Below are 25286 nucleotides of genomic sequence, written 5' to 3'. Positions count from 1 at the left end.
GGTATATAATACATTATAGTTGCAAGATGGCTGAGGAATTCTGAGAGTTGAAGTCCATACATCTTAAAGTTGCCAAGGTTAGGGAAACCCTGCATTAACCCCAAAAGATAGCACCGAAAGGCATCTTAGATCTCTGTGTTTGAAGGACAGCTACCATAACACAATTAATTTCCGCTACACAGAAATGTTGTCACTGCTGCGTTTTGGGGAAAGAGGCCCAGAAACAAGGCAATAGCTGTGAACAGAGCCTTTTAATGGGTTATCAGTGTGGATTGGTGTTCAGAGCTTGCTGTGTCGAAGGGCATGAAAACTCGGATGCTGGGATTGTTGACGGTCCTAACAAAGAACTGGGTAAGTTGTTCAAATTAAAAACAAAACTGCAGGAGAGCTGTTGCATGCTGTTTGCAAAATGGATTAAAATGTGTTAGGGAGATTTAATCTGTGTGTTTAATCTGAGATTAACTTGTAACATTTTTTCGCTTCCGAAGTTAAAAAGGCTGAATGCTGCTCTCTATCCCCACGAGAGCAAAGTTGTTGTTGTTGGGAGGAGTATCACCATCATCTACCATTTAAATTTTGAGTTCATGCCTCCATCTAGACCAGGATTTATCAACCATTACCATGTTTTCCCGAAAATACGACATGTCCCCAAAATAAGGCCGAAGTCTGATTTTTGGGGTGGGCGTAAATATATGCCTTCCCCTGAAAATGAGCCGTAGTGAAGAGGTAGGCGTGGCCAGCACAGGAGACAGCCCTTCCCTTCCCCCATCATCTCAGGGCTTCTCGGCCCCTTAATGGGATCAACTGAGGTGCTCCAGCCGCCACTCAAGAAACAGCTGATTTGAGGGTGCTGCTCAGGCCCCTGCCTCCAGCAAGCACAGCCGCTTTTGCTTCCAATTGCAGCTGCAAAAGAAGCCGGAGGCCAAGCGATGCACCCCACACGCCTCGCGACCTCCTATTCCATCCACGGAACAGGAAAGGAAGGCCTGGAAATCCATACCCCTGGGACATCGGAAGAAGCCCTGCGATGAGAGGCCGCTGCCAATGTGCAGGAAATCTCCCAAAGCAGCCACATCCCTCCGCTAACTTGCTTTCCTGCTCCATTCTCCACTGCCACGTGCAGGGCAAGAAAAGTACTCTATGGGACTACTTCCAACTTCGTGATATCTTTTTTTTTTTGTGGGAAATTGGAAGGTCTGAATTTCTGGTTTATGCAGAGAATTTGGGCCATCACCTGCGCAGGCACGCAGGTGGTGAGACGGAGAGGGTGGGGCCAGTGGGCTTGCTGCCTCCTGCACCTCAAAAATAATAACACCTCCCTGAAAATAAGGCCAAGCCCTTATTTGGGGGGGTCAAAAGAAAATAAGACCCTGTCTTATTTTCAGGGAAACACGGTACAACTTTAAGACATGCGGACTTACAATTCCCAGAATTATCCAGCTAGCAATGGCTGGCTGGGGAATCCTGGGAGTCAAGGTCTAGGCATCATAAAAGTTGCCAAGTTTGAGTAACGCTGAATTTAAACATCCAGATGTTACTGGAAATGCTTCAAAGGAAACCTTCCCAATTTCCTAAACTGTTGTTTCGACTGTGAATGAACCAACCAATATCTCTAACAAGAGGCCAGTATAATTAACAGCATATTTCTCTTTCACTCCTCAATGCTGACTTGCTTTCTCCAGTGGAAATTAATCTTGAGGATCATTACCTGAATGACCGTTGCAGAGGTAAGCTTGTTCATATTGTGGCAAGAGACCATCAGAACAAAGCATTGGTGTTAGATAAACTTGAGAATTTGTAGAGGCAGTGTGAATTTTATTCAGGGTTCTCATTCAATGTTACCTTCTAAAATATACTAGTTCTCCATTTGGCAAGTCTTTTTTTTTTTTCATAAAAAAGTTTTATTTTTACAATCATATCAAACAGCTCATCCAATGTACAGTTATATACAATTAGTCGGGCTTGCCCAGTCACCACCCCCCTTTTTAACACTCTTCCCTCTTCTACCTTCTTCTACTTTCCAGACCTTCGTCTCCTTCTCTTATCTACATCCTCTCCTCCCTCCACCCTACACCTTCCTTCTCCCTCTTCTACCCCTCTTCCTTCCTCTTCTCCTCTTTCCTACCTCCTACTCTCTCCTCTTTTCTCCCTCCCCATCGTTCTAAAATGGTAACTGGGCAGACCCGACCCTACATTAATTTATACATCTTCAATAATCCCTGTACATTAACCATCACTCCATCCTTTACCCTCAACCCCCCAATTCCCCTCCCCCTTACCCCCCACCCCCACCCCGACTTCCCAGAACAAAATGCAGGGTATCAAAACTAACAATCATAATCCAAAATAATTCCTAAATTATAATCTCTAGTCACCCCACACATAATCACACTCTCAATTCCCCTCTCCTTCAAAAATATATCTAATACAAAATATTTCCTAAATTTACTCATATGCTATTCGATATTTTTTTATCTGATACTTATTTTGAATATAATCAATCCACATTTTCCATTCTAAAATATATTTTTCTTGTGTATAGTCTTTCAAGTAAGCAGAAATTTTTGCCATTTCTGCCAGAGTTGATACTTTGAGTGTCCATTCTTCAGTTGTAGGTAATTCTTCTTTCTTCCAATATTGAGCAATCAAAAGTCCTGCGGCTGTTATTAAGTTCATTTGGCAAGTCTTAACTGACCTTGTCTGATCTTGAAAAGCTAAGCAGGTTTGGGGCTGGATCAGGGTGAAATCTACTTACCTTCCCTACTGGTTCAGAAGTGCATCTGTGCACACCAACCCTCTGCGCCTGCACAAACCCTTCTGCGCATGCACAGAGGGTAAAAAACAGGTTACTTCCTGGTTAAAACCAGGAAGTAACAAGAGCCATCATCACTACCGGCTCAGCCAATTGGGAGCATTTCACCCCTGGGCTGGATAGTTCTTGGATAAGAGAGCATTACAAAATCCCAGAGCTATGGACTAAATTGAATTTCATAGTTGTATTGTGAACTATCCTCACAATTGAGAGGAGCCAATCTGGTCCACTGGCTAAAATGGTGGATTTTAGGGAAACATTTCTAGGAGCCTGATTCAAAGACTTTTTAGCACAGGGGTCTCCAACCTTGGCAATTTTAAGACTTGTGGACTTCAGCTCCCAGAATTCTGGGAATTGAAGTCCACAAGTCTTAAAGTTGCTAAGGTTGGAGACCCCTGTTTTAGCACAATCGCTCCAGTACTTTGTGGATATTACCTCAACTTTTTTTGATCCGTACTCCATTGATACTCCTGTTAAGTTATTGAATAAAAATCATGTACAACAGAACTTAATTGTTCCAGAATAAGTCAGTTAATATATCAGCTTTTGGAAGGCTCTAATCTAGAAGTGGAAGTCTTTTCAGAGGAGCAAGGCCATCAGGTAGAAACAGGGCCCCCAAGTTCAGCTCCCCTCACTTCCAGTGCTTCTCTTGGGAGGGTTCCATTAGACACACGAAACCTGGTTGGAGGTAGCAATCCTGAAGGTGCTTCATAGGTTTTAAAGGACTTCATAAGTTAAAATTAGAACCAGAACCTTGAAACATATTCAGGAATATATTTGCAGCCCCTGTAAGGCAGGGGTCTCCAACCTTGGCAATTTTAAGACTTGTGGACTTCAGCTCCCAGAATTCTGGGAATTGAAGTCCACAAGTCTTAAAGTTGCTAAGGTTGGAGGCCCCTGTTTTAGCACAACCGCGCCCGGACTTTGTGGATAATTCCTCAAATTTTTTTGATCCGTACTCCATTGATACTCCTGTTAAGTTATTGAATAAAAATCATGTACAACAGAACTTAATTGTTCCAGAATAAGTCAGTTAATATATCAGCTTTTGGAAGGCTCTAATCTAGAAGTGGAAGTCTTTTCAGAGGAGCAAGGCCATCAGGTAGAAACAGGGCCCCCAAGTTCAGCTCCCCTCACTTCCAGTGCTTCTCTTGGGAGGGTTCCATTAGACACACGAAACCTGGTTGGAGGTAGCAATCCTGAAGGTGCTTCATAGGTTTTAAAGGACTTCATAAGTTAAAATTAGAACCAGAACCTTGAAACATATTCAGGAATATATTTGCAGCCCTGTAGGCAGGGGTCTCAACCTTGGCAATTTTAAGACTTGTGGACTTCAGCTCCCAGAATTCTGGGAGTTGAAGTCCACCAGGCTTAAAGTTGAAAAGGTTGGAGACCCTTGCTGTAGGGAATTAATCCCACCTGGTTACTAGATAAGTTTGCTGTCATTGGGTGGGTTACTGCCAGTTCTGAGTAGCCTTCAGAGGTGGTATTCAGCTGGTTTGGACTGGTTCGCCCGAATCGGTAGTGCAGATTGCGGGTGGGCCTGCCCATCCGCCCTGCTGCTATGCGTCCTATTTTCAAGGCCAGGCGCACAGGCGGAAGGCATGTGCACGAGCAAAAAGCACATGCATGAAAGGCTGGGCGCATGCATGGTAGGTCCACACACACGTGGGGCGAACCAGTGGTAACAAGATCTGAAACCCACCGCTGGCGGCCTTCACTACTTGGTGGATTGCGTGAGTTTTTAATGTCCTATCTGCAAGTCTTGGAGTAGCGTATCACTAGGGCTGGGAAAGGTTTTGCTAATGGAAAATAACACCAATCTTTGGAGAAAGGAATATATTTGCAGCCCTGTAGGCAGGGGTCTCAACCTTGGCAATTTTAAGACTTGTGGACTTCAGCTCCCAGAATTCTGGGAATTGAAGTCCACAAGTCTTAAAGTTGCTAAGGTTGGAGACCCCTGTTTTAGCACAACCGCTCCAGTACTTTGTGGATATTACCTCAACTTTTTTTGATCCGTACTCCATTGATACTCCTGTTAAGTTATTGAATAAAAATCATGTACAACAGAACTTAATTGTTCCAGAATAAGTCAGTTAATATATCAGCTTTTGGAAGGCTCTAATCTAGAAGTGGAAGTCTTTTCAGAGGAGCAAGGCCATCAGGTAGAAACAGGGCCCCCAAGTTCAGCTCCCCTCACTTCCAGTGCTTCTCTTGGGAGGGTTCCATTAGACACACGAAACCTGGTTGGAGGTAGCAATCCTGAAGGTGCTTCATAGGTTTTAAAGGACTTCATAAATTAAAATTAGAACCAGAACCTTGAAACATATTCAGGAATATATTTGCAGCCCCTGTAAGGCAGGGGTCTCCAACCTTGTCAACTTTAAGCTTGGCGGACTTCAACTCCCAGAATTCTGGGAGTTGAAGTCCGCCAGGCTTAAAGTTGAAAAGGTTGGAGACCCTTGCTGTAGGGAATTAATCCCACCTGGTTACTAGATAAGTTTGCTGTCATTGGGTGGGTTACTGCCAGTTCTGAGTAGCCTTCAGAGGTGGTATTCAGCTGGTTCGGACTGGTTCGCCCGAATCGGTAGCGCAGATTGCGGGTGGGCCTGCCCATCCGCCCTGCCGCTATGCGTCCTATTTTCGAGGCCAGGCGCACAGGCGGAAGGCATGTGCATGAGCAAAAGCACATGCATGTGCACACCAGTTTTTGACACTGTCGTGTGCACGAAGCACAGCTGATCGTTGCACATGCATGTGCACACCAACCCTCTGCGCCTGCACAAACCCTTCTGCGCATGCACACCTGATGATAAGCTGGCCAGTGCACATGCACGGACTGGTTTTCGGCACTGCTGCGCACGAAGGGATCATGCTCCGGAGAAGACGAACTTCTGGGTTCTAGCCTGTATGCGCGCCCAACAATCAGCTGGCTGGCGCATGCATGGTAGGTCCACACACACGTGGGGCGAACCAGTGGTAACAAGATCTGAAACCCACCGCTGGCGGCCTTCACTACTTGGTGAAGTGGATTGCGTGAGTTTTTAATGTCCTATCTGCAAGTCTTGGAGTAGCATATCACTAGGGCTGGGAAAGGTTTTGCTAATGGAAAATAACACCAATCTTTGGAGAAAGGAATATATTCTGCCACAATTCTTGGGTTTTAGGTGGAGGACCTTGTACCCAACAATGTAGGGACACAGGGACCAGTGTCCTCTGTTCTTGCTTCATGGGCTACCAGCTTCAACCAGATGGCTTCACCTGTGAAGGTAATGAAAAATTTGATTTCCTTATTTATTTACTGTATTTTTTGATATTTTTAACTAATTAGTTGTCCTTATGTCTTGGCTCTTTTAAAACATCTAAGCAGATTTAACGTGGGATGGGGAATGCCAGGAAATAGATTGATAAGCTGAACACACATTCCCAAAGAAGCTGGTGCCAACTTTCTTCTGCGTCACAAGGAAACAACATAGACACAACACACAATCTCCAACTGAGGAAGTTGGAAAACCACCCAGGGAGAGTCTACAAAACGCCCTGGGTGTGTCTGATGTCTGGTTCAACTCAAGGATGACTTGACTTTTTATGACCTATCAATTCTCCAGATCAGATCATTCTATTGTGCGGTGATCACAAGTTGCTGAGAAACCCTAACTGGCTCATTAATACCATCTCATATGTATACCTTCTGCTTTTCCTACGATCTCTTTATAGAAATTGAGACTCTTTTTCAGTTGTGCTGCAGCTGATCTGAGGGATAACGTTTTTCAAGATAAGCGATTTCACATTTGAGGGTTTTTTTAGAAATTTCAGATGGATGTGTCTAGAGCAGGGATGGCGAACCTTTTCGGCACCGAGTGCCGAAAAGGTCACGCGGAAACATCATGCGTGTACACGTGGACTTGTTGGGGCCGCGCTCTGGAAAAGCTGAACTTCCGGGTTCTAGCGCGCATGCACACCTGATGATAAGCTGGCCAGTGCACATGCACGGACTGGTTTTCGGCACTGCTGCGCACGAAGGGATCATGCTCCGGAGAAGACGAACTTCTGGGTTCTAGCCTGTATGCGCGCCCAACAATCAGCTGGCTGGCACGCATGTGCACACCAGTTTTTGACACTGTCGTGTGCACGAAGCACAGCTGATCGTTGCACATGCATGTGCACCAGAAACCCGGAAGACAAACAGGCAAGACCGTGCATGCCGAGCGACATGGCTTTGGGCACACATGCCATACGTTCGCCATTACGGGTCTAGACTAAACAGTTGGCTTGATTTCAGATTGTCAGCAAGTTACAGAAGGTCATCTTTTATACTTATTTACCTTGGCTGTGTTGTGTCTCATCCAATCTCACCTCAGCTGGGGTCTTCTTATCTGCTTCCGAACACGGAGGAATGTCCTAGTATGCCTCCCGGCCCCAGCCCTGGCTCCATGCCCAGACAGGCTGAAAAAGAAGAAATACCTCCAGCCCCCAGCTCTGGCTCCATGCCCAGGCAAACGGAGCAACTAGACCCCTCCCCCTCCTCCACAGCATGTGAGCCTGAGGGAGGTTTATTACCAACAGCTGCCGACTGGAGTGACGCTCGCTTCAGAAGAATTGATAGGCGGAGGCAACAGAAGGAAGGGAGGGGCAGGCCTGGATAAGTGCTGAGTCATGGAGCCACACCCCATGGCCTATATAAAGGATCTGCTTTCTGGCAGTCTCTGAGTCAGGCAAAGTCGAACATATCTTGCTGAAGTCACTTTCTGGTCTCCTGCCTGCTCTGAGGACTTTGCTAGGACTTTGGCAGAGCTGCAGAGGCAAGCCTGATTCGGATTTCCCTGACCCGGGCTTCAGCGGAGGAGTGGGACACGACAGGCTGTTCCAAGTTTCTTTTCTGCTGACCTTTAGTGTGCTGAGGTCCAGTGCAAAGAATTCATTCTGTTCCTTCATTTCTTCCTCCTCTTTTGGCATTTTAATCATCTTATCCTTCTCCTTATTCTAAAGAATATAAAGGCTAGTGGGTCCTTGGTGCTCTCTGAGCTTGGATGATTTCTTGCAGACCTTTCATTACCATGCTAGATAACATCATCAGAGCACTGATGATATAATGGAACATCTGCAGGAAAACAACCATCTCAGAGCCCTGTAGAGCTGTAATTCAACTCCCAGCTACAAATATTCTCTTCTATTGAGGTGATGGGCTATTTTGATGATTTGTGATACAGAACCCTTTTGATCTGTTTTGTTTTCCTTGCAAACTTTTTGCTTTTCTTTCATGCAGTGCTGTGGTTGTTTTTGTTTTGGTTCTTTTCACTTGAGCAAAATTTCCAGTATAATATTTCTTTTGATTTAGAAGCCAATTTGCGGGTAGTATTTTTGGAGTGAGTGGTTCTGGTTCCCAAGTGTGGTTCAGGATTCTCCAGCCCATCTATTTTCACGGGGAGAAAGGGCAGTGGTGGGATTCAAATAATTTAACAACCGGTTCTCTGCCCTAATGATTTCTTCCAACAACCAGCTCACCAAACTGCTCAGAAAGTTAACAACCGGTTCTCCTGAAGTGGTGCAAACTGGTTGAATCCCACCACTGAGAAAGGGGCACTACTTCCTTGTCCATTAGAGAAAGTGTGGCAGACATTAGCATGGAGCCAGTTTCAATCACATCGTTTGAAAATAAATGCAACTGATCTCTTCAGACAACTTAATTCTGCAATCCATCGGCCAATGAGAAGCTCATATAGGCGTACCTGAAGTCCCAGAAGGACTGTTGCTCTTAAGAATTATGCTGGAAAATGGTTGATGGTAGAAAAATAATTATTTGCTGTGTTCGCTCAATGTCGGACTAAGGAGATAGTTATCTCAGAATATGAATAAAAGGACAATGGGCATGTGTATAAAATGTCTAAAATGAAAAAAAATTGAAAAATGCTTTCACTGAAGCTGAAAATCAGTCACTCTATGGCTAAATTATTTCCTCTTGCGCTACTTAGAGCCTATATGTTCTATCTGTGCCAATACTCTATGGCAGGGGTCTCCAACCTTGGCAACTTGAAGACTTGTGGACTTCAACTCCCAGAATTCCTCAGCCAGCAAAAAGTTGCCAAGGTTGGAGACCCCTGCTCTATGGTATAGGCTAGAATAAGAATTTATAAAAGGTTTAGAGTAAACAATATGGCTGGGTATGGACAATCTACCATGAGTTGAGCAGGGAATCAACAACATTAAAGAACAAAAACAAATTTGTCTTTCGTCTTACAGCCATATGGATTTTGTTGCTCAGATCTGAGTCTTCTAGCCCAGTGGTGTCAAACTCACAGAGTCATGTGACATATCGGGACTTTTTCCCCCTTCGCTTAACCGGGGGGTGGGCATGGCCAGCACATGACGCATCTGGCCCACAGGCCGTGGGTTTGATACCCCTGTTCTAGATTATTGTTTTTCAAACTTGGAATTTTAAGAAGTGTGAACTTCAACTCTGAGTAGTTCCATGCTAGCTGAGGAATTCTGGAAGTTGAAGTCTACACATCTCAACATTGGCAAGTCTGAAAAACGCTGCTCTGGTTTAATCCAACTTTCTTGATTATTCTCTTAAGCGGAGAGTAATTTGATCTTTCGTCAAATTTTCTTCAACTTAGATTTCTTTCTCAGGTAACAATGATTTCAGAAGTGTTTATTACCCTGAGATAAATGTTGATCAGTGCCAACAAATGTTTTTAAGCCTGAGTCCTTGATTTGCAATCATCCAAAGCTACAATTGCACTAAAAAAAATGACTTAGGGTCATTCCTCCCACTTGTGACTTGTTGCAGCATCCCCAGGGTCATGTAATCATTATTTATGTCATTCCCAGCTGGTTTCCAACATACAAAGTCGATGGGGGAAACCACATTCAACTAACAAACATGTTAATCACTTAATTGCATTGATTCACTCAATAACCATGACAAAAAAGACTGTAAAAGCAGGCACGACTTACTTAACAACTGCCTTGCTTAGCAACACAAAATCCTGATCCCAATTGCGGTTGTGAGTCAAGGACTACCTGTATAGAAAATGGTTTGCTACACCAAAAATGGTTGTATTCTTTCTAGATATTAATGAGTGCATCACTTCAGCCAATGCCTGCAGCATCGGTCAGATCTGTGTGAATACTGTGGGCTCTTTCCGTTGCCAGCGCGAGACGAGTTGTGGGACGGGTTATGAGCTGACAGAACACAATCTCTGCAAAGGTACATTTTAGAACGTAGAACATAGAATCACAGGGCTGAAAAGGACCTCAGAGGTCTTCTAGTCCAACCCTCTGCTCAAGGCAGGAAACCTTATACTGTCCCGGTCAAATGGTTTGTCCAGTCCATTTTTGAAAACCTCTATTGATGAAGCACCCACAATTCACAACTGCCCGGAAATGGCAGAGATTTATCAAAATGCGAAATGTTACGGATGGTACACCATCTTTACTCTCTTGAACTCCACAGTATTAGCTTTGTACAATGTTTGCCCAATGTAAAGTCAAATTTGCAGTGATTAAAGTACTGGTAGATGCTTGTCTTCAAGCATTCCCAGAGCAGTGGTGGGTTGCTACCGGTTCGCCCCGGTTCGGGAGAACCGGTAGTGGCAGTGGAAGCGGGAGGCTCTGTCCACGTGCCTGGATGTCTCTGTGCATGCACAGAAGCGTTGTACGTACACACAAGTGCCCATGTGCCCACGAGCAAACCGGTAGCGATGGGATTTGAATCCCACTACTGTCCCAGATGGATTATCTGCAGGGGAGTTTGAAAAACTCATGACTGCCATCTTTATTGTTGGGGGAGCGGGAGAGAAGAGGTTATCCTCCTGCAGATATCTCAAGGTTCCTGAGAGACAGAAGCATCTATGTTTACAAACTGACTCCTTTAATGCTGCAAAGAGCCATTAATCTGTAGCAAATATTTGGCAGTGCTGGTATAAGGGAGAGACAGAGCCTCCTCGGGGGTGGGCAGCTTTGCAGGAAATGTACACCTGATCCCACTCCAGCCAGATTTCATGAAATCAGATTTCACAGAAGTGGGCTCCTTTCTGTGTTCTCTCAATATTGCTTGAACCTCCCCAGGTGTTAAAGGCTTGTCAATTTTTCTCACAAGGGCCCATCTTGGCCGTCCTTCTAGAGGAAACAATCAGTCTGTGGGTCTTCCTCCAAATCCAAAATGCCAAGAGACCCTTGTACTAGGAAAGGGAGTGGAAATATTTCGGTTGCAGATCCAGAGCACCTGAATTGGCTTTTTGAGAACTTCACTTGAATAGTCAGAGTCAGAGGTGGTATTCAGGTGGTTCAGACCGGTTCGCCCGAACCGGTAGTAGCAACCTGCGGGTGGGCAGCTCACCCGACCCGGCACTATGCCGTCCTATTAAGGCACATTTTCAAGCTGCACGCATGTGTGCAAGCTGTGCGTACGAGCAAAGCGTGTGCGTGGAAGGCTGTGCGCATGCGGGAACGGGGCACGGGTGCTCACATTTGCAAACCGGTAGAGAAAGTAAGTGAATACCAGATTTCACACTATTTCAGAGTGTGAAATCTGTGTGACGTGCCCTCTCAAGAGTTATGAGTAGCTACAACTTGCAGACGCCAGCATGACAAATGGACGTTTGTGGTTCAGCAACATTGGGAAGACCAACAATATTCCACCTCTGATCTGAAGCAAAGATAAGAATTTGTTGAGAAGCTGCTAGCTATAAGATCTTCTGGTCTTCAGAAGATATCTGGATGAGGCCCAGAGTAGGCACAGCTGATTCAGGAGACTTTCAGCAGGATGATTAAATACTTATAATAATAACCACCACTACTCCAATAGCAGCACCCCAACTATTATTTTTTTCTAGAAATAATGCCTTTACACAGGGGTGGGCTTCAAAATTTTTAGCAAGGGGTTCTGTGCCCAGTTTCTGGGTGGGTGTGGCCATGGTGGGCGTGGCCTGGTGGGGGGAGGGTTGTTTTTGCAACCAAACTTCTGGTAGGCCCGTTTTTTGCCTGAGCCTCTGTGCACGCCCTGCACTTATCTGCATCCAAAATGGGCTGTGTGGGGACTCCTGGGAGGGGCGGGGCAGAGTGGGTGGGGCGGGGCTAGCCAGGGGTGGGATTTGGGGATTCTCTGAAGTACATAGAACCTTAGTTAGAGGTTCTCCCAAACCTCTGTGAACCCCCAGCAGCCCACTGCTGCCTTTACCCCTTAATAACTACTGGTATTTACAGAAATTCCAGGCCAGGTTTCCAGTGACACATTTAATTGGTCTAGATCAGGGGTCGGCAACCTTAAACACTCAAAGAGCCACAAAGTTCCTAACCGGAAGACCCCGTTCAATTTTGGAGCTGACCGGAAGTCTGATTCCCCCACCATAGAGTCTCCTCCCAGCACGGCGTCCTTTTTCCTCTACCTGTCCTAACCAAAAGCCCTATTTATTGTGGAGCTGACCAGCAACGGGGAGCCACAGCAGAGGGATGAAAGAGCCACAGAGCCGCGGGTTGCTGACCCCTGGTCTAGATTTCGGTTTAATCTGTCAGCTCAACAACTGCTTTTATCTCGGTCATGACAAGACGGCTCCGGGAAACCTCACGCTAACTCCTTCTTTCTTTTGTGATGTGCCAGATATTGACGAATGTGAGACTGGTATTCATAACTGCCTCCCCGATTTTATCTGTCAGAATACGCCAGGATCATTCCGTTGCCGGCCCAAACAACAGTGTAAGATCGGCTTTATACAAGATGCTCTCGGCAACTGTATCGGTAAGGCATGCAGCTGAACCTGCTCTGCTGCTTACACTACTAGGGGTCGATTCAAACTATGGTCAAAGAACTCCAAATGGTGGGTATAGCACACATGAAATCCAGCCACCATCTGGAGGATGGTTGGTTTTTATTTGCCGTAGCCATTTTGAGTTTTTTGATCCTAGCTTGTGACCATATTTGTGAGCTACCCTCCACTTACGAAGTTATCCCCATTGAAGCCATTTTGAATTTGCAAGCAATGTTTTCAGCAATGGGTTGTAGAATTTTTTTCTTTCTTTGGTCTCACCTCTTCCTTTTAAATGCATGGCTGTATTTTTGCAGATATTAACGAATGTTTGACTCTTGCTGCTCCTTGTCCTGCTGGGCAGGCCTGCATCAACACAGATGGCTCATTTGCTTGCCAGAGGAATGTCCCAAACTGTGGAAGAGGCTACCACCTGAACGAAGAGAAGACCAGATGTGTTGGTCAGTACCTAGATAGCCATGTTTCATACTCACCCACCCACCCACATTTATTTCAATGTTTTGCTTCTATTTCTTTTCCATTGACATCCCTCGGTTCTACCTTCACAACTATGCTGAGAGGAAGGTTTAGGGCCGTGACGGCACGCGTGCCCGAAATGGCACATGGAGCCATGTCGCCTAGCACGTGCGGTGTCACCTGTTCCTCTTCTGGGTTTCTGACGCACATGCACGTGTGATGATCAGCTGGCTTTTGTGCTTGCATCAGTGCCAGAAACTGGTCTTCCATTTTCCAGCGTGAGCATGTGCGCTGGCCAGCTGATCGGCGTGTGCGTAGCAGTAACTTAAAGACTTGCCAACTGGTGCGCATGCGCACGTTGGAAACCAGAAGTACATTTTCCAGCACACACTCGCCAGGTGATTGGTGCGTGCGCATGCGTGGCAGTAACCTGAAGACTTGCCGGCAGTAAACTGAAGAAACCGCAAGTACATTCTCCAGTGCGTGCAAGCCCCTGGGCAACTCCTATTCCTAGTCTCGGCCCAGACGAGCGCGTGCGAATTGCTCCCTTTTTGGCACTCCATCACTGGTTTAGGGGGTATGAAGGTGACATTCAGTAAACCAACCAACTATAGGTGGTAAGATGACGGTGAGAGTGGTGGTTGTGTAACGTGGGTGGAAGTATGAAAGGAAGAATTTGTATGTGACAGCGTTTTATCAGTCGTAGAGGGTTTTGTGTGTTTTTGAGATGAGGAATGTGTCGATTGGTCAGCTTGTGAACTTCCTTGCTCCTTTTAACTTGGGTTTTTGGGTTTTTTTTATTCTACCCTGGACTGAGTATGCTTTGCTCTTCTCAGGCTTTTTGCTCCATGGGAGCAAACCAGTGGTGGGTTTCAAATTTTTTTACTACCAGTTCTGTGGGTGTGGCTTTGTGGGCGTGGCATGGCTTTGTGGGCGTGGCTTTGTTGGCGTGGCAGGGGAAGGATACTGTAAAATATCCATTTCCTCCTGATCAGCTGGGACTCGGGAGGCAGAGAATAGATGGGGGCAGGGCCAGTCAGCATTTTTACTACCGGTTCTCTGAACTACTCAAAATTTCCGCTACCGGTTCTCCAGAACTGCTCAGAACCTGCTGAAACCCACCCCTGGAGCGAACTTGCAATGGGGCCATTTCCCCCACAAATTTCTATTTCTGGCAGGAGTTACGTTCAGCCCTCTCTGGAGAAGAAGGAGATGGGCTGACTGGATGAGGTTCCGGCTGATGGTCAAGTGGACATTGTAGCGGTGCTGGATATCATCACGGGAGGAGATCCAGGTGGTGGCAGGAGTTGGAGAGCCATTTTGCTTGCTGGGCCCTTTTTGCCAATGTATTCTTTTAGAAGGCATCTCGGCAGCAATGGCAGCAATGATAACATTAGTAGCGTGACATCTGCTCGGCTTACATCAGGGATGGGAAGCGAGACATATTATTTTCCATGGTCTCCATATTGGGCTTCCCAGAACCTGGAGGATCGGTTTGTCACCTCTCAGTTGGGGAGGTGGTCAGCTATATTGGAAGAGAATAGTAGCAGAGGAAAGTGGGTGCTTAAGGACTACCAGGGATTCTCTAACTGTGGAAGAGAGAGCTTGCCTTCTTCACAGCAAACGTCAACAAAAGTCTAGCATGGTGACCATGTTTTGGTCATCCATCTTGTGTACAAACCTACCGGATGTTTTGGTGATGATTGGGGGAGCCATGCTTTGGGGTTCCCCCTTCCTGCTTACGAAGGATGTGATTGGGTTCTGGCTGAGAGTTCTAAGAGAAATTGTGGTATTGATGCAGAAGATATTAACCACTAGCCAGCCTGATGAGAATGGCTCCACCCAGATGCTAGGTGGGCGTGGCCATGGTGGGTATGGCCTAATCAGCCTCCTGCACTATGGTGGGGAGGAGGGCATTTTTGCTCTCCCCGGGCTCCGGAGGTTTTCTTTGAGCCTCCGGGAGGGTGAAATTTTTTTATTTATTTATTTGAATTTATATCCCACTCTTCTCCAAAGACTCAGGGCGGCTTACATTGTGTAAGGCAATAGTCTCATTCATTTGTATATTATATACAAAGTCAACTTATTGCCCCCCCAACAATCTGGGTCCTCATTTTACCTACCTTATAAAGGATGGAAGGCTGAGTCAACCTTGGGCCTGGTGGGACTTGAGCCTGCAGTAATTGTAATTGCAGGCAGCTGTGTGTTAATAACAGACTACATTAGCCTGTTGAGCCACTTCCCAGCCCTTATGGCCTCTCTAGGCTCGGGAGGCCCTCCGGAGGCCTACCTGAACTTCCAGTAGGCCTATTTTTCACCCTTCCCGAGCCCCCTGCACTTACCTGTATCCAAAACGGGCTGCGTGGGAACTCATGGGAGGGGAGGGGCGGGGTGGGTGAGGCCAGCCAGGAGTTGGATTTGGGGGTCTTCCGAACTGCACAATCTTAATTAGAGGTTCTCCCGAACCCCTGTGAACCCCCAGCAGTCCGCCCCTGATGAAAACATCGAAAAAGAATGTATTCTGAACCGCTGTAATTTCATTACAGAGCGTCATGTGAATTATGTATTGCACAATGAAATTCTTAACTTTGCATTCCGTGAAAAGCTTTAATATTTTCCCGTTACTCAGTTTTTTCCTTCTGTTTCTCTGGTGAGCTCCAAACATTCCATTTCAAGATAGAAATGATCTAAAACCTCTGAAGTTTTTTTTTAAAGAATCCAGGAAGTGGTGTAATATTTGAGTTGCGGACTCAACAAGGTTAGCTTTCCCCAAGGAGGCAGAATGAAATATCTGAATATTTCAGAAGCAAATCCAGGAAAATCCTGACCACAAAAAGCCTAATTGTAGAAGCGTTCCTGCTTTTTATAGTCTCTCTCCAAACCCCTCAGGTTCTTTGCTCAAGGAAAGGCCTGTTGGCTTTAACTTAAGAACTCGGCTCACAGACAAGTGAATATTGACCATGTCAGCAGAAATTTTCCCGAACTTGCAGTATAGTGTGTGATTTTAACCCACCTGTTTGTTTTTCTACTCACATTGTTTCACATTCCAGGGCCAAAATACAAGCAGCTGTTATAAGATTATATTGACTATTTTTTGGCAAAGCTCCTTTTTTTCATATTGTACGGCCCCAAAATGTCCTTGAGTCATCAGAATGCCCAAAAGTGAGCCTGAAGACGAGGCTTGCAAAAAGAAGCAGATTTTATTTATGGCCAAAAACAAACTACCGGGTGGGACTATATCTAAAACATACAGATCAGAGGTGGGTTTCAGCAGGTTCTGACCAGTTCTGGAGAACCGGTAGCGGAAATTTTGAGTAGTTCGGAGAACCGGTAGTAAAAATTCTGACTGGTCCCACCCCCATCTATTCTCAAGTCCCAGCTGATGGGAAGGAGATGGGGATTTTGCAGTAACCTTCCCCTGGAGTGGGGAGGGAATGGAGTTTTTACAGTAACCTTCCCCTGGAGTGAGGTAGGAATGGAGATTTTACAGTATCCTTTCCCTGGAGTGGGGTGGGAATGAAGATTTTACAGTAACCTTCCCCTGGAGTGGGGTGGGAATGGAGATTTTACAGTAACCTTCCCCTGGAGTGGGGTGGGAATGGAGATTTTATAGTATCCTTCCCCTGGAGTGGGGTGGGAATGGAGATTTTATAGTATCCTTCCCCTGGAGTGGGATGGGAATGGAGATTTTTCAGTAACCTTCCCCTGGAGTGGGGTGGGAATGGAGATTTTATAGTATCCTTCCCCTGGAGTGGGGTGGGAATGGAGATTTTATAGTATCCTTCCCCTGGAGTGGGATGGGAATGGAGATTTTACAGTATCCTTCCCCTGCCACGCCCACTAAGCCATGCCCACTAAGCCACACCCACCAAGCCACACTCACAGAACCAGTAGTAAAATTTTTTGAAACCCACCACTGATACAGATACAATGCATGTGAGGAAATAGCCACCTTTTTATTAAGGTGACCAATGACTCATTTTTACAATTAGAAGGAGGTCACAAATAAATTGAAGAAAAAAATATTGTAAATAAGAGAAACATTTTATTCATTGCAACAATAATACAGAATACACCAAAACATGACAAATGCATAATAAAAAACATTTGTAACAATAACATTTTATATTGTAATTATGCTTAGGTGCCTATTAATTATTATTTAAATGAGTACTCTTGCTGGTCAAGTGTTTCGTAATAGCTGCTCTGCCCTCAATTGCAATACAAAATTCTCCGCCGCAAATATTGCAGAAAACAATGTTATCCTTCTTTGATATGAGGAATGGAAATTCCTTATTCAATTTATCGTTGAAATGGCATTTCCTCTTTTTTGATTTTTCTATCCCTAAATGAATTTTAAAATTAAAAATAAAATATAGGTCTACACGAATGATGCAAGCACATTCATTATGAATAAATAAAATTAATTCTTACAACTGAAACAACATAAGCGAATAAACTTGTAGATAAAATTATACATATTTGGAAATTCTTAAACAGATAATGAATTTATAAAACGTGAATTATTGTGCTCACCTGTGTATGATTAGATATTCACTGAGAAAGAAGTGAGTCTAATGCGTGCGTGAGTGCCGTGTCGTGTTTCGGTAAGAAGTAAACAAAACCACTTGAACGTGGCGCACTCTTGCACGTAGCGCTCTCTCTCGAAACAATTCTCCTGTGCGGAGTGCATGCATCTCATAATCACATCTCACCACACTATACCGAGCCTTGACGAATCGTCATGTCAAATACAAATACGTCACATCACACGCAACAGATCGGCTCGGCGTTGATCGAATACAGAGATTTACAGATTAGTCTTCAAATATTGAAAAGGAGGACATATAGGCGGACACTTTTCGAGAGAGGACAGAACTTACAAAAGAAGGACTGTCCTCCCTAAAGGAGGACGATTGGTCACCTTATTTTTATACTCTCTGTCGTGTCCCCCTCCCCCTCCCCCTCCCCCTCCAGCGGCCGGGTCTGGGAAATCTGTATCAAGCGTGGCCATGAAGCCTCTGCAGCTTTGCCAAATTCCTTTCAGATTTCTCAGGGCAGGAAGGAATTCAAGGTGTGACTTCAGCAAACCAGATGAGACTTTCAAGGAATGCCAAAAAGCAGATCCTTTATATAGGCCATGGGGTGTGGCTCCATGACTCAGCACTTATCCAGGCCTGCCCCTCCCTTCCTTTTGCTGACGTCGCCTCTCAATTCTCAATTCTCCGGAAGTGGGAATCTGTCCACCTTCCTCCTGATCTGCTGCCGGCAATTCTAGCACGTGGCTGGCTTCGTGCTCACACGCTGTAGGAGTGAGGTTTGTTTCTTCATTCCTGACATTCTGTCCGGGCATGGTGCCAGGGCTGGGGGCTGGAGGCAAGCCAGGCCGTTCCTCTTCATTATCAGACTCTGAATCGGATAGCAAGAGATGGGAGGGGCCCGGCTGAGGAGAGGAGGGAGGACAAGGCACAACACCCTCACAGACATCAGCTTAGTATCCAATTCTGGCCTCCTAGTTTAGATTTGTGTATTCCTTGTTGCCCTGCAAAGGAATAGAAGCCTCCCAATTAGCTTTGCTGGTTGAGGGACTCTGGGAGTTGAAGTCCACAAGTCTTAAAGGGACCAAGGTTGGAGACCCCTGTTTTAAGGCATAGGGCTTTGTAAATTTGCAAATGTTTGTAAATGTGTTACTCTTAAAAAGGTGCTACCAGGTTCTTTCTAGTACCTCTAACATGGCTTTCGTCTAGCGGTAGCAGAAAGTATATTCACCGTTGTTAATCGAATCACTGCAGTTGTTCAATTAGCAACACGGTTGTTAAGTGAATCGGGCTTCCCGATTGACTTTGCTTGGCAGAAGGTTGCAAAAGGGGGTCACATGACCCCTGGACATTGCAACCATCATAAATATGAGTCAGTTGCCAAGCATCTGAATGTTGATCATGTGACCAAGTGAATCAAACAAAAAGTTAAAAAGTTATGATATTTATGCAGTTACTCACCAAGCACATCTAGATCATATTAAAGTAACCAAAATAGCTTTACAATCCCCAAGGCAGGTCACAACTTTTGAGCAGCCCTCATGTTTGGAAATTGAAAGTTCAAAAATTAGACATGCTCTAATTGGGGATGTCACAATGGTTGTAAATGTGAAAAACGATAAAGTCACTTTTTTCATGGCTGTTGTAACTTCGAATAGTCACTAAATAAACTGTTGTAAGTCAAAGACCATCTACAATTTCTTTCTAGCATTCCACTGGACTGGAAAAAATGAAAACTATGAAGGCCGTGCAGAATTAGCCCTAGGTCATTGCACTTTGAGTTGGTTTCCCTCCCTCCCCTTTGGTTCTGCTTTTCTTTGTATCATCGCCATCATCATCATCACCACCACCATCATCATCATCATCACCAACATCATCCAAATTTGTATACATTGCTTGATGACCTTCCTTTCCCATGACTTTTCAAACTTTTCTTTTCCCTTCCCCAAGATGTAGACGAGTGTTCAGGGTCCCCCCAACCTTGCGGAGAAGGTCACACCTGCATCAACTCCCCTGGGAGCTATCGTTGCCAGTGCCAGCTGGGCTACTATTTTGATGGGATCAGCAGAACTTGTACAGGTAAGAACCAGGGGCCACCTGTGAGTTTCATCGAGCATGGACAAAACCAACTGGGCAGAAAGCCCACCAATGGGTATTTGGTTGTCAACTTTGCTGTATCCAGTGGTTGCGTTTCAAGATGTTGGACTATCCAGGTAGGGTTATTTTCGTCTTGCGGCATGGTAGGAATCAGGCTATATGCAACTGTTTGGAGATAGCATGTTGTTATGAGTGTCCTGTTTGTCCCTATGACACCTCCTGCCCCCGCAAAAGCCTCTTTTCAGAATGATGTTATTTTCATATTTGTGGGGCCGATATCTTGCTGCCCTTTGAAGAGTGCATATTGCATTTAAGTGGGAGTTAAGCAGTGGTGAAACCCTCTGTGAAACCCTTTATATTTAGAATATAAATCACACGGCACAGCTGATCATTGGAAATACCAGTTCGGATGAACGGATAGCATTTTTTAATTACCAGTTCGCCCGAACCAGTAGCTTTTTTTTCTCCTACCGGTTCGCTTGAACCGGTGCGAACCAGTAGCATTTCACCCCTGGAGTTAAGTCAATGTAACATGGTGGTTCAGATGAGATGGAGAAATTATGTTTGAGGACACCCAGTTTTGCTATCTAGGCATCAAAAAGTTAACCATGGCTTATTCATCTCCTCAGATGTTAATGAATGTCGCCGATACCCTGGTCGCCTCTGTGCTCATAAGTGTGAAAATACTGCTGGGTCATATTATTGTAGCTGTACAATGGGATTCAAACTTTCATCTGACGGGAGATCTTGTGAAGGTAAGGTGTTATGAATCAACGAGAGAGAGAGAAAGAAGGGTGGGGGAAGAAAGAGAGAGAACACATTTAGCTACATGAGCCAGTTGTGTTATGCGGCTACAGAGAAGGCCCAATAAACTTGTAGGCTGCCTGAGTGGAAGAAACATTTCTGAATTCCAGGAAGTAACCATTCAACTTGATTCTGCTTTGGTTCGATCCCCACCTTGAATAATGTGTCTTACCTGCAGGGGTGGGCTGCTGTGGGTTCGCAGGGGTTCAGGAGAACCTCTAGCTAAGATTCTGTGCAGTTTGGAGAACCCCCACATTCCACTCCTGGCTGGCCCCGCCCACCCAGCCCCGCCCCTCCCAGGAGTCCCCACACGGCCCATTTTGGATGCAGATAAGTGCAGGGCATGCACAGAGGCTCGGGGAGGGCGAAAAACGGGCCTACCGGAAGTTCGGGAAGGGTCTGTTTCTGGCCTCCAGAGAGCCTCCAGAGCCTGGGGAGGCCATTTTTGCCCTCCCAGATGCTCGAGGAAAGCCTCCGGAGCCCAGGGAGGGCAAAAACGCTCTCTCCCCCCACTGTGGTGCAGGAGGCCGACTAGGCCACGCCCACCCATCAACCGGGCAGAGAATCCCTTGCTAAAATTTTTGAAGCCAACCCCCTGCTTACCTGCGCACCAAACTTTCCAGTGGATTCAGAAAAATTGGGAGAGGTGAAGGGCAGGATGAGAAAGAGGACTCGGGGAACCTAAAACATGTTGTATGAAGAGTGGCTGGAAGAGTTGGGTGGGTTTAGTCTTGAGAGAAGGCAAGTGAGACAGGACGTATCTTCCGATAACTGATAGGGATGCCTGCATGGCCACACCTGATTTTATGACCGTTTTTGTGGCAGTCATTAAGCAAATCCATGGTTTCCTAGGGGCATTTCTTGCCACAAACTGGAAGTAAATGCCACTTTATGACAAAAATGTAAATCATGGTCAGATGACTGGGGGACACTGCAAAAGGCCATAAATAGGGCAGCCCTTGAAGCAAAGGAGGGCATGAATGGGAAGAATCTTGTTTCATATTGATACGCATCTGTGGATTTCAGACTTAAATGAATGTGAAAGCAGCCCCTGCAGCCAGGAGTGTGCCAATGTCTATGGCTCCTACCAGTGCTATTGCCGTCGCGGCTACCAGCTCAGTGACATAGACGGGGTCAACTGCGAAGGTGAGTGGCCATCATTGCCTGCCCTTTTCAAGACAAGGTTTTAGACCAGTGGTAGTCAACCTGGTCCCTATCGCCCACTAGTGGGTGCTCCAGTTTTCATGGTGGGCGGTAGGGGTTTTGTCCGATACTGAAGCCCTTTCCTTTTTTTTAATTTAATTGACTTTTTTAAAAAAAAAATTCATAGCATTATTTAAAAACATTTTCATTAGGTTTTCATAAAATTCCCTGTGACAATTTAAATTTCTGAAAATATACTATTTGTATCGCCCCCCCCCATAAGTTTAAGTCACGTTACGTAAGTGAAACTAAATGGTGCTATAGTACGACCGCAAACAAAAGAGCCTCGTCCCAGAATAGCTCGCGCATCTCCCCCCACACCACCCAGCTGTAACAGACAAGCAGAGCTGGTAGCCAGCGCCCCCCCAAACCCAATCCATGATGCGCGAGAGGCATGCGCAGACGATACACGGCGCATTACTATGGAAACGGTGGGCGGTTAGAAAATTTTACTATACAAAAGTGGTGGTAGGTATAAAAAGGTTGACTACCCCTGGTTTAGACAGTGATTTCAGACCATCAATCTGCCTGGCTTGATAGGGTGTGTCGTGTCCCACCCCCCACTCCGACGAACGAGTCAAGGAAGTCCATGGCAAACTTGGCAACGAAGCCTCTGCAGCTTGCCAAGTCCCTTTGAGGTTTATCAGGGCAGGCAGGAGTCCAAGTTGTGACTTCAGCAAACTAGATGAGACTTTGCTTGACTCAAGGTTGGAATGCCACAAGCAGGTCCTTTATATAGGCTGTGGGATGTGGCTCCATGACTCAGCCTGCCCCTCCCTTCCTTCTGCTGGTGTCGCCTCTCAGATCTCCAGAAGCGAGGATCCTCCCACTTTGAATTGTCTTCTGCTGTTTGGGAAAGGGAGGGGTCAGAAAGAGTAGGCCCGAGCAATTCCAATACCAGGCTGGCTTCCTCTGACGGCTGAGCCAAAGGAACACACACCGTATGAGTGAGGTTTATCAGGCTTGTTTGTTCACTCCTGGAATCCTCTCCGGGCATGGGGCCAGGGCCGGGGGCTGGAGGCATGACGGGCCATTCATCTTCATTATCAGACTTGGAGTTTGATAACATGCCCGGTTGGAGACGGGAGGGGCCCGGCTGAGGACAGGAGGGAGGACGAGTCACAACAGGGTGGTTGTGATTGGCAGCTGCTCTCTTAAGAGCTCATAGTACCTCAGGAAAATGTGCATGGAAATGGAATTCCGTGTGCAGTTCCACCCAAGAACACAATCTTGTCCTTAGCATTTATTTGCACAAAGTGTACATATCATTGGCCAGCGATGCAGGTTGGTGTAGCTTCATTGATCATCATCTGGAGAAATGATCGATCTTCCAGTCCTCATTCGGAAATTTACAATGGGCTTTATTTGAACTTTGAATTCCATTCATGCAGTGTTTCTGAAGATGTGTGGACTTCAACTCCCAGAATTCCCCAGCCAGCAAGGCACCCAGGGAAATTCTGGGAGTTGAAGTCCACACATCTTAAAGTTGTCATGGTTTCAGAAATACTGATATAATGGGTAAACAGAACAACCAGGAGATATGATGAAATACAAGCAGAAATATAACAGTAAAATCAGAAAAGGTATATATTGCGAACCAGTCCATGAAGATGGGCCAGTTTTCCTAGGTATGGAAGTGTAAAAAGTTTTGTTTCCTTTAAATGAAGCGCAAGAAACAGTATGAACAGCACAAAGGCACTTTTATAGACCCTATAGCATTCAGATTAGGGACTATTAATTAATTAATTAATTAATTAAGAAATTAGGAATGTGGTGTCTCAGAGGCTAAGATGCTGAGCTTATCGATCGGCAGTTCAGCAGTTCGAATCCCTAGTGACGTGTAACGGGGTGAGCTCCCATTACTACTCCCAGCTTCTGCCAACCTAGCAGTTCGAAAGCACGTAAAAAAAAATGCAAGTAGAAAAATAGGGACCACCTTTGGTGGGAAGGTAACAGCATTCCGTGCGCCTTTGGTGTTGAGTCATGCCGGCCACATGACCAGGGAGATGTCTTCGGACAGCGCTAGCTTTTCGGCTTTGAAACAGAGATGAGCACCGCCCCCTAGAGTTGGGAATGACTAGCACATATGCGCGAGGGGAACCTTTACCTTTACCTTTAACTAGCATTCAGATTAAGACATCTGTAAAAACATTTTTTTGCAGAGGAACACAAGCAAAAGTAGAAATTCTAACCACTAAGGAAAGGTGATAGATTCATATAATACGCTAAACCACAAAATAGATAAACAAATACATACAAATGCTATGACTACCCAATCCTTAAGTGTTACGTTATTTAAACCTAGCCCGAGGGCACTGGAATTGGGCGAAATAGGGAATTTAGAGATTTTCCGGGTCTACTTTCTTCCTAACCTGGTTTTCCAGGTGAATAACATTTTGAGAACTGTGATTCAAAACGATTGGAGGACACCAGATTAGGAAAAAGGGCCTTGGGTTATTTATTCGGGATGTCAAGGCCTCTTGAAACCCACCATTGGGATCTACCCTTACGACTTCTTTCTGTTTTTGATTTTCAGATATTGATGAATGTGCTTTACCAACGGGGGGACACATCTGTGCTTATCGGTGCATCAACGTGGCAGGAAGTTTTCAATGCACCTGCCCCCTTTCGGGTTACAAGCTGGCCCCCAACGCACGGAACTGTCAGGGTAAGTCTCAAAAATTTAGGCTGCAAAAGCAATTTTAATAAAAGTCCAAGAAACCCAGTTCCCATTTTAAGTCAGGATTGACTGGCTATCTCTGGGTGTCCTGCAGATTGGCAGGGATCTCCAACTTCCGCCATTACCAGAAGTTTTAGCTTGCTTGTAGCCACCGAGATGGAGGGACACAGCAGTGGCTTTATATGTGTGATGACCCAGGACAAGACACAGAGGCAACACAGTCAGCTGATAGTTCATATCGCCCCTTTTGTTGTGTCTCGCCCAATCTCACCACAGCCGGGGTCTGCTTATCTGCTTCCGAACGCTGAAGAATGTCCTAGCATGCCTCCCGGCCCCAGCCCTGGCTCCATGCCCAGACAGGCTGAGGAGGGGGCATCTCCAGCCCCCAGCTCTGGCTCCATGCCCAGGCAAACGGAGCAACTAGACCCCTCCCCCTCCTCCACAGCATGTGAGCCTGAGGAAGGTCAATTACCAACAGCTGCCGATTGGAGTGACCCTCGCTTCAGAAGAATTGATAGGCGGAGGCAACAGAAGGAAGGGAGGGGCAGGCCTGGATAAGTGCTGTCATGGAGCCACACCCCATGGCCTATATAAAGGATCTGATTCTCTGAGTCAGGCAAAGTCTAAACATATCTTGCTGAAGTCACTTTCTGGTCTCCTGCCTGCCCTGAGGACTTTGCTAGGACTTTGGGCAGAGCTGCAGAGGCACGCCTGATTCGGATTTCCCTGACCCGGCCGTCAGCGGAGGAGTGGGACACGACACCTTTATTGCTCCAACTTGCCCCCAAATGCTCCCACGTTTATGGCAAATCCCAGTGCAAAGTGATCACACACACACACACACACACACACACACACACACACACACACCTCCAGCAGCCTCTGGCTACAAGTAATTCAGCAAAATGGCTGCAAAACAAGAAATCCAG

General features: G+C 45.9%; 1 protein-coding gene across 3 annotated transcripts in view; it reads left to right on the top strand.

The window, feature by feature from the left end:
- FBLN1 (fibulin 1) overlaps positions 1-25286 on the top strand; it is an 87507-nt gene that overhangs the window by 41452 nt on the left and 20769 nt on the right. For 2 of the 3 annotated variants that reach the window (XM_058190099.1, XM_058190100.1), the window contains exons 4-13: positions 183-351; positions 1683-1727; positions 5980-6081; positions 9885-10022; positions 12414-12551; positions 12876-13019; positions 19524-19652; positions 20300-20425; positions 21501-21620; positions 24214-24345. In XM_058190099.1, the coding sequence (XP_058046082.1) occupies positions 183-351; positions 1683-1727; positions 5980-6081; positions 9885-10022; positions 12414-12551; positions 12876-13019; positions 19524-19652; positions 20300-20425; positions 21501-21620; positions 24214-24345 (1243 nt within the window). The remainder of the gene's footprint in view (positions 1-182; positions 352-1682; positions 1728-5979; positions 6082-9884; positions 10023-12413; positions 12552-12875; positions 13020-19523; positions 19653-20299; positions 20426-21500; positions 21621-24213; positions 24346-25286) is intronic. The other variant, XM_058190101.1, reaches the window with a different exon arrangement.

Source organism: Ahaetulla prasina, chromosome 7 (assembly GCF_028640845.1).
Source record: "Ahaetulla prasina isolate Xishuangbanna chromosome 7, ASM2864084v1, whole genome shotgun sequence".
Taxonomy (NCBI): domain Eukaryota; kingdom Metazoa; phylum Chordata; class Lepidosauria; order Squamata; family Colubridae; genus Ahaetulla; species Ahaetulla prasina.
This window is presented reverse-complemented; position numbering and strand designations above follow the sequence as displayed.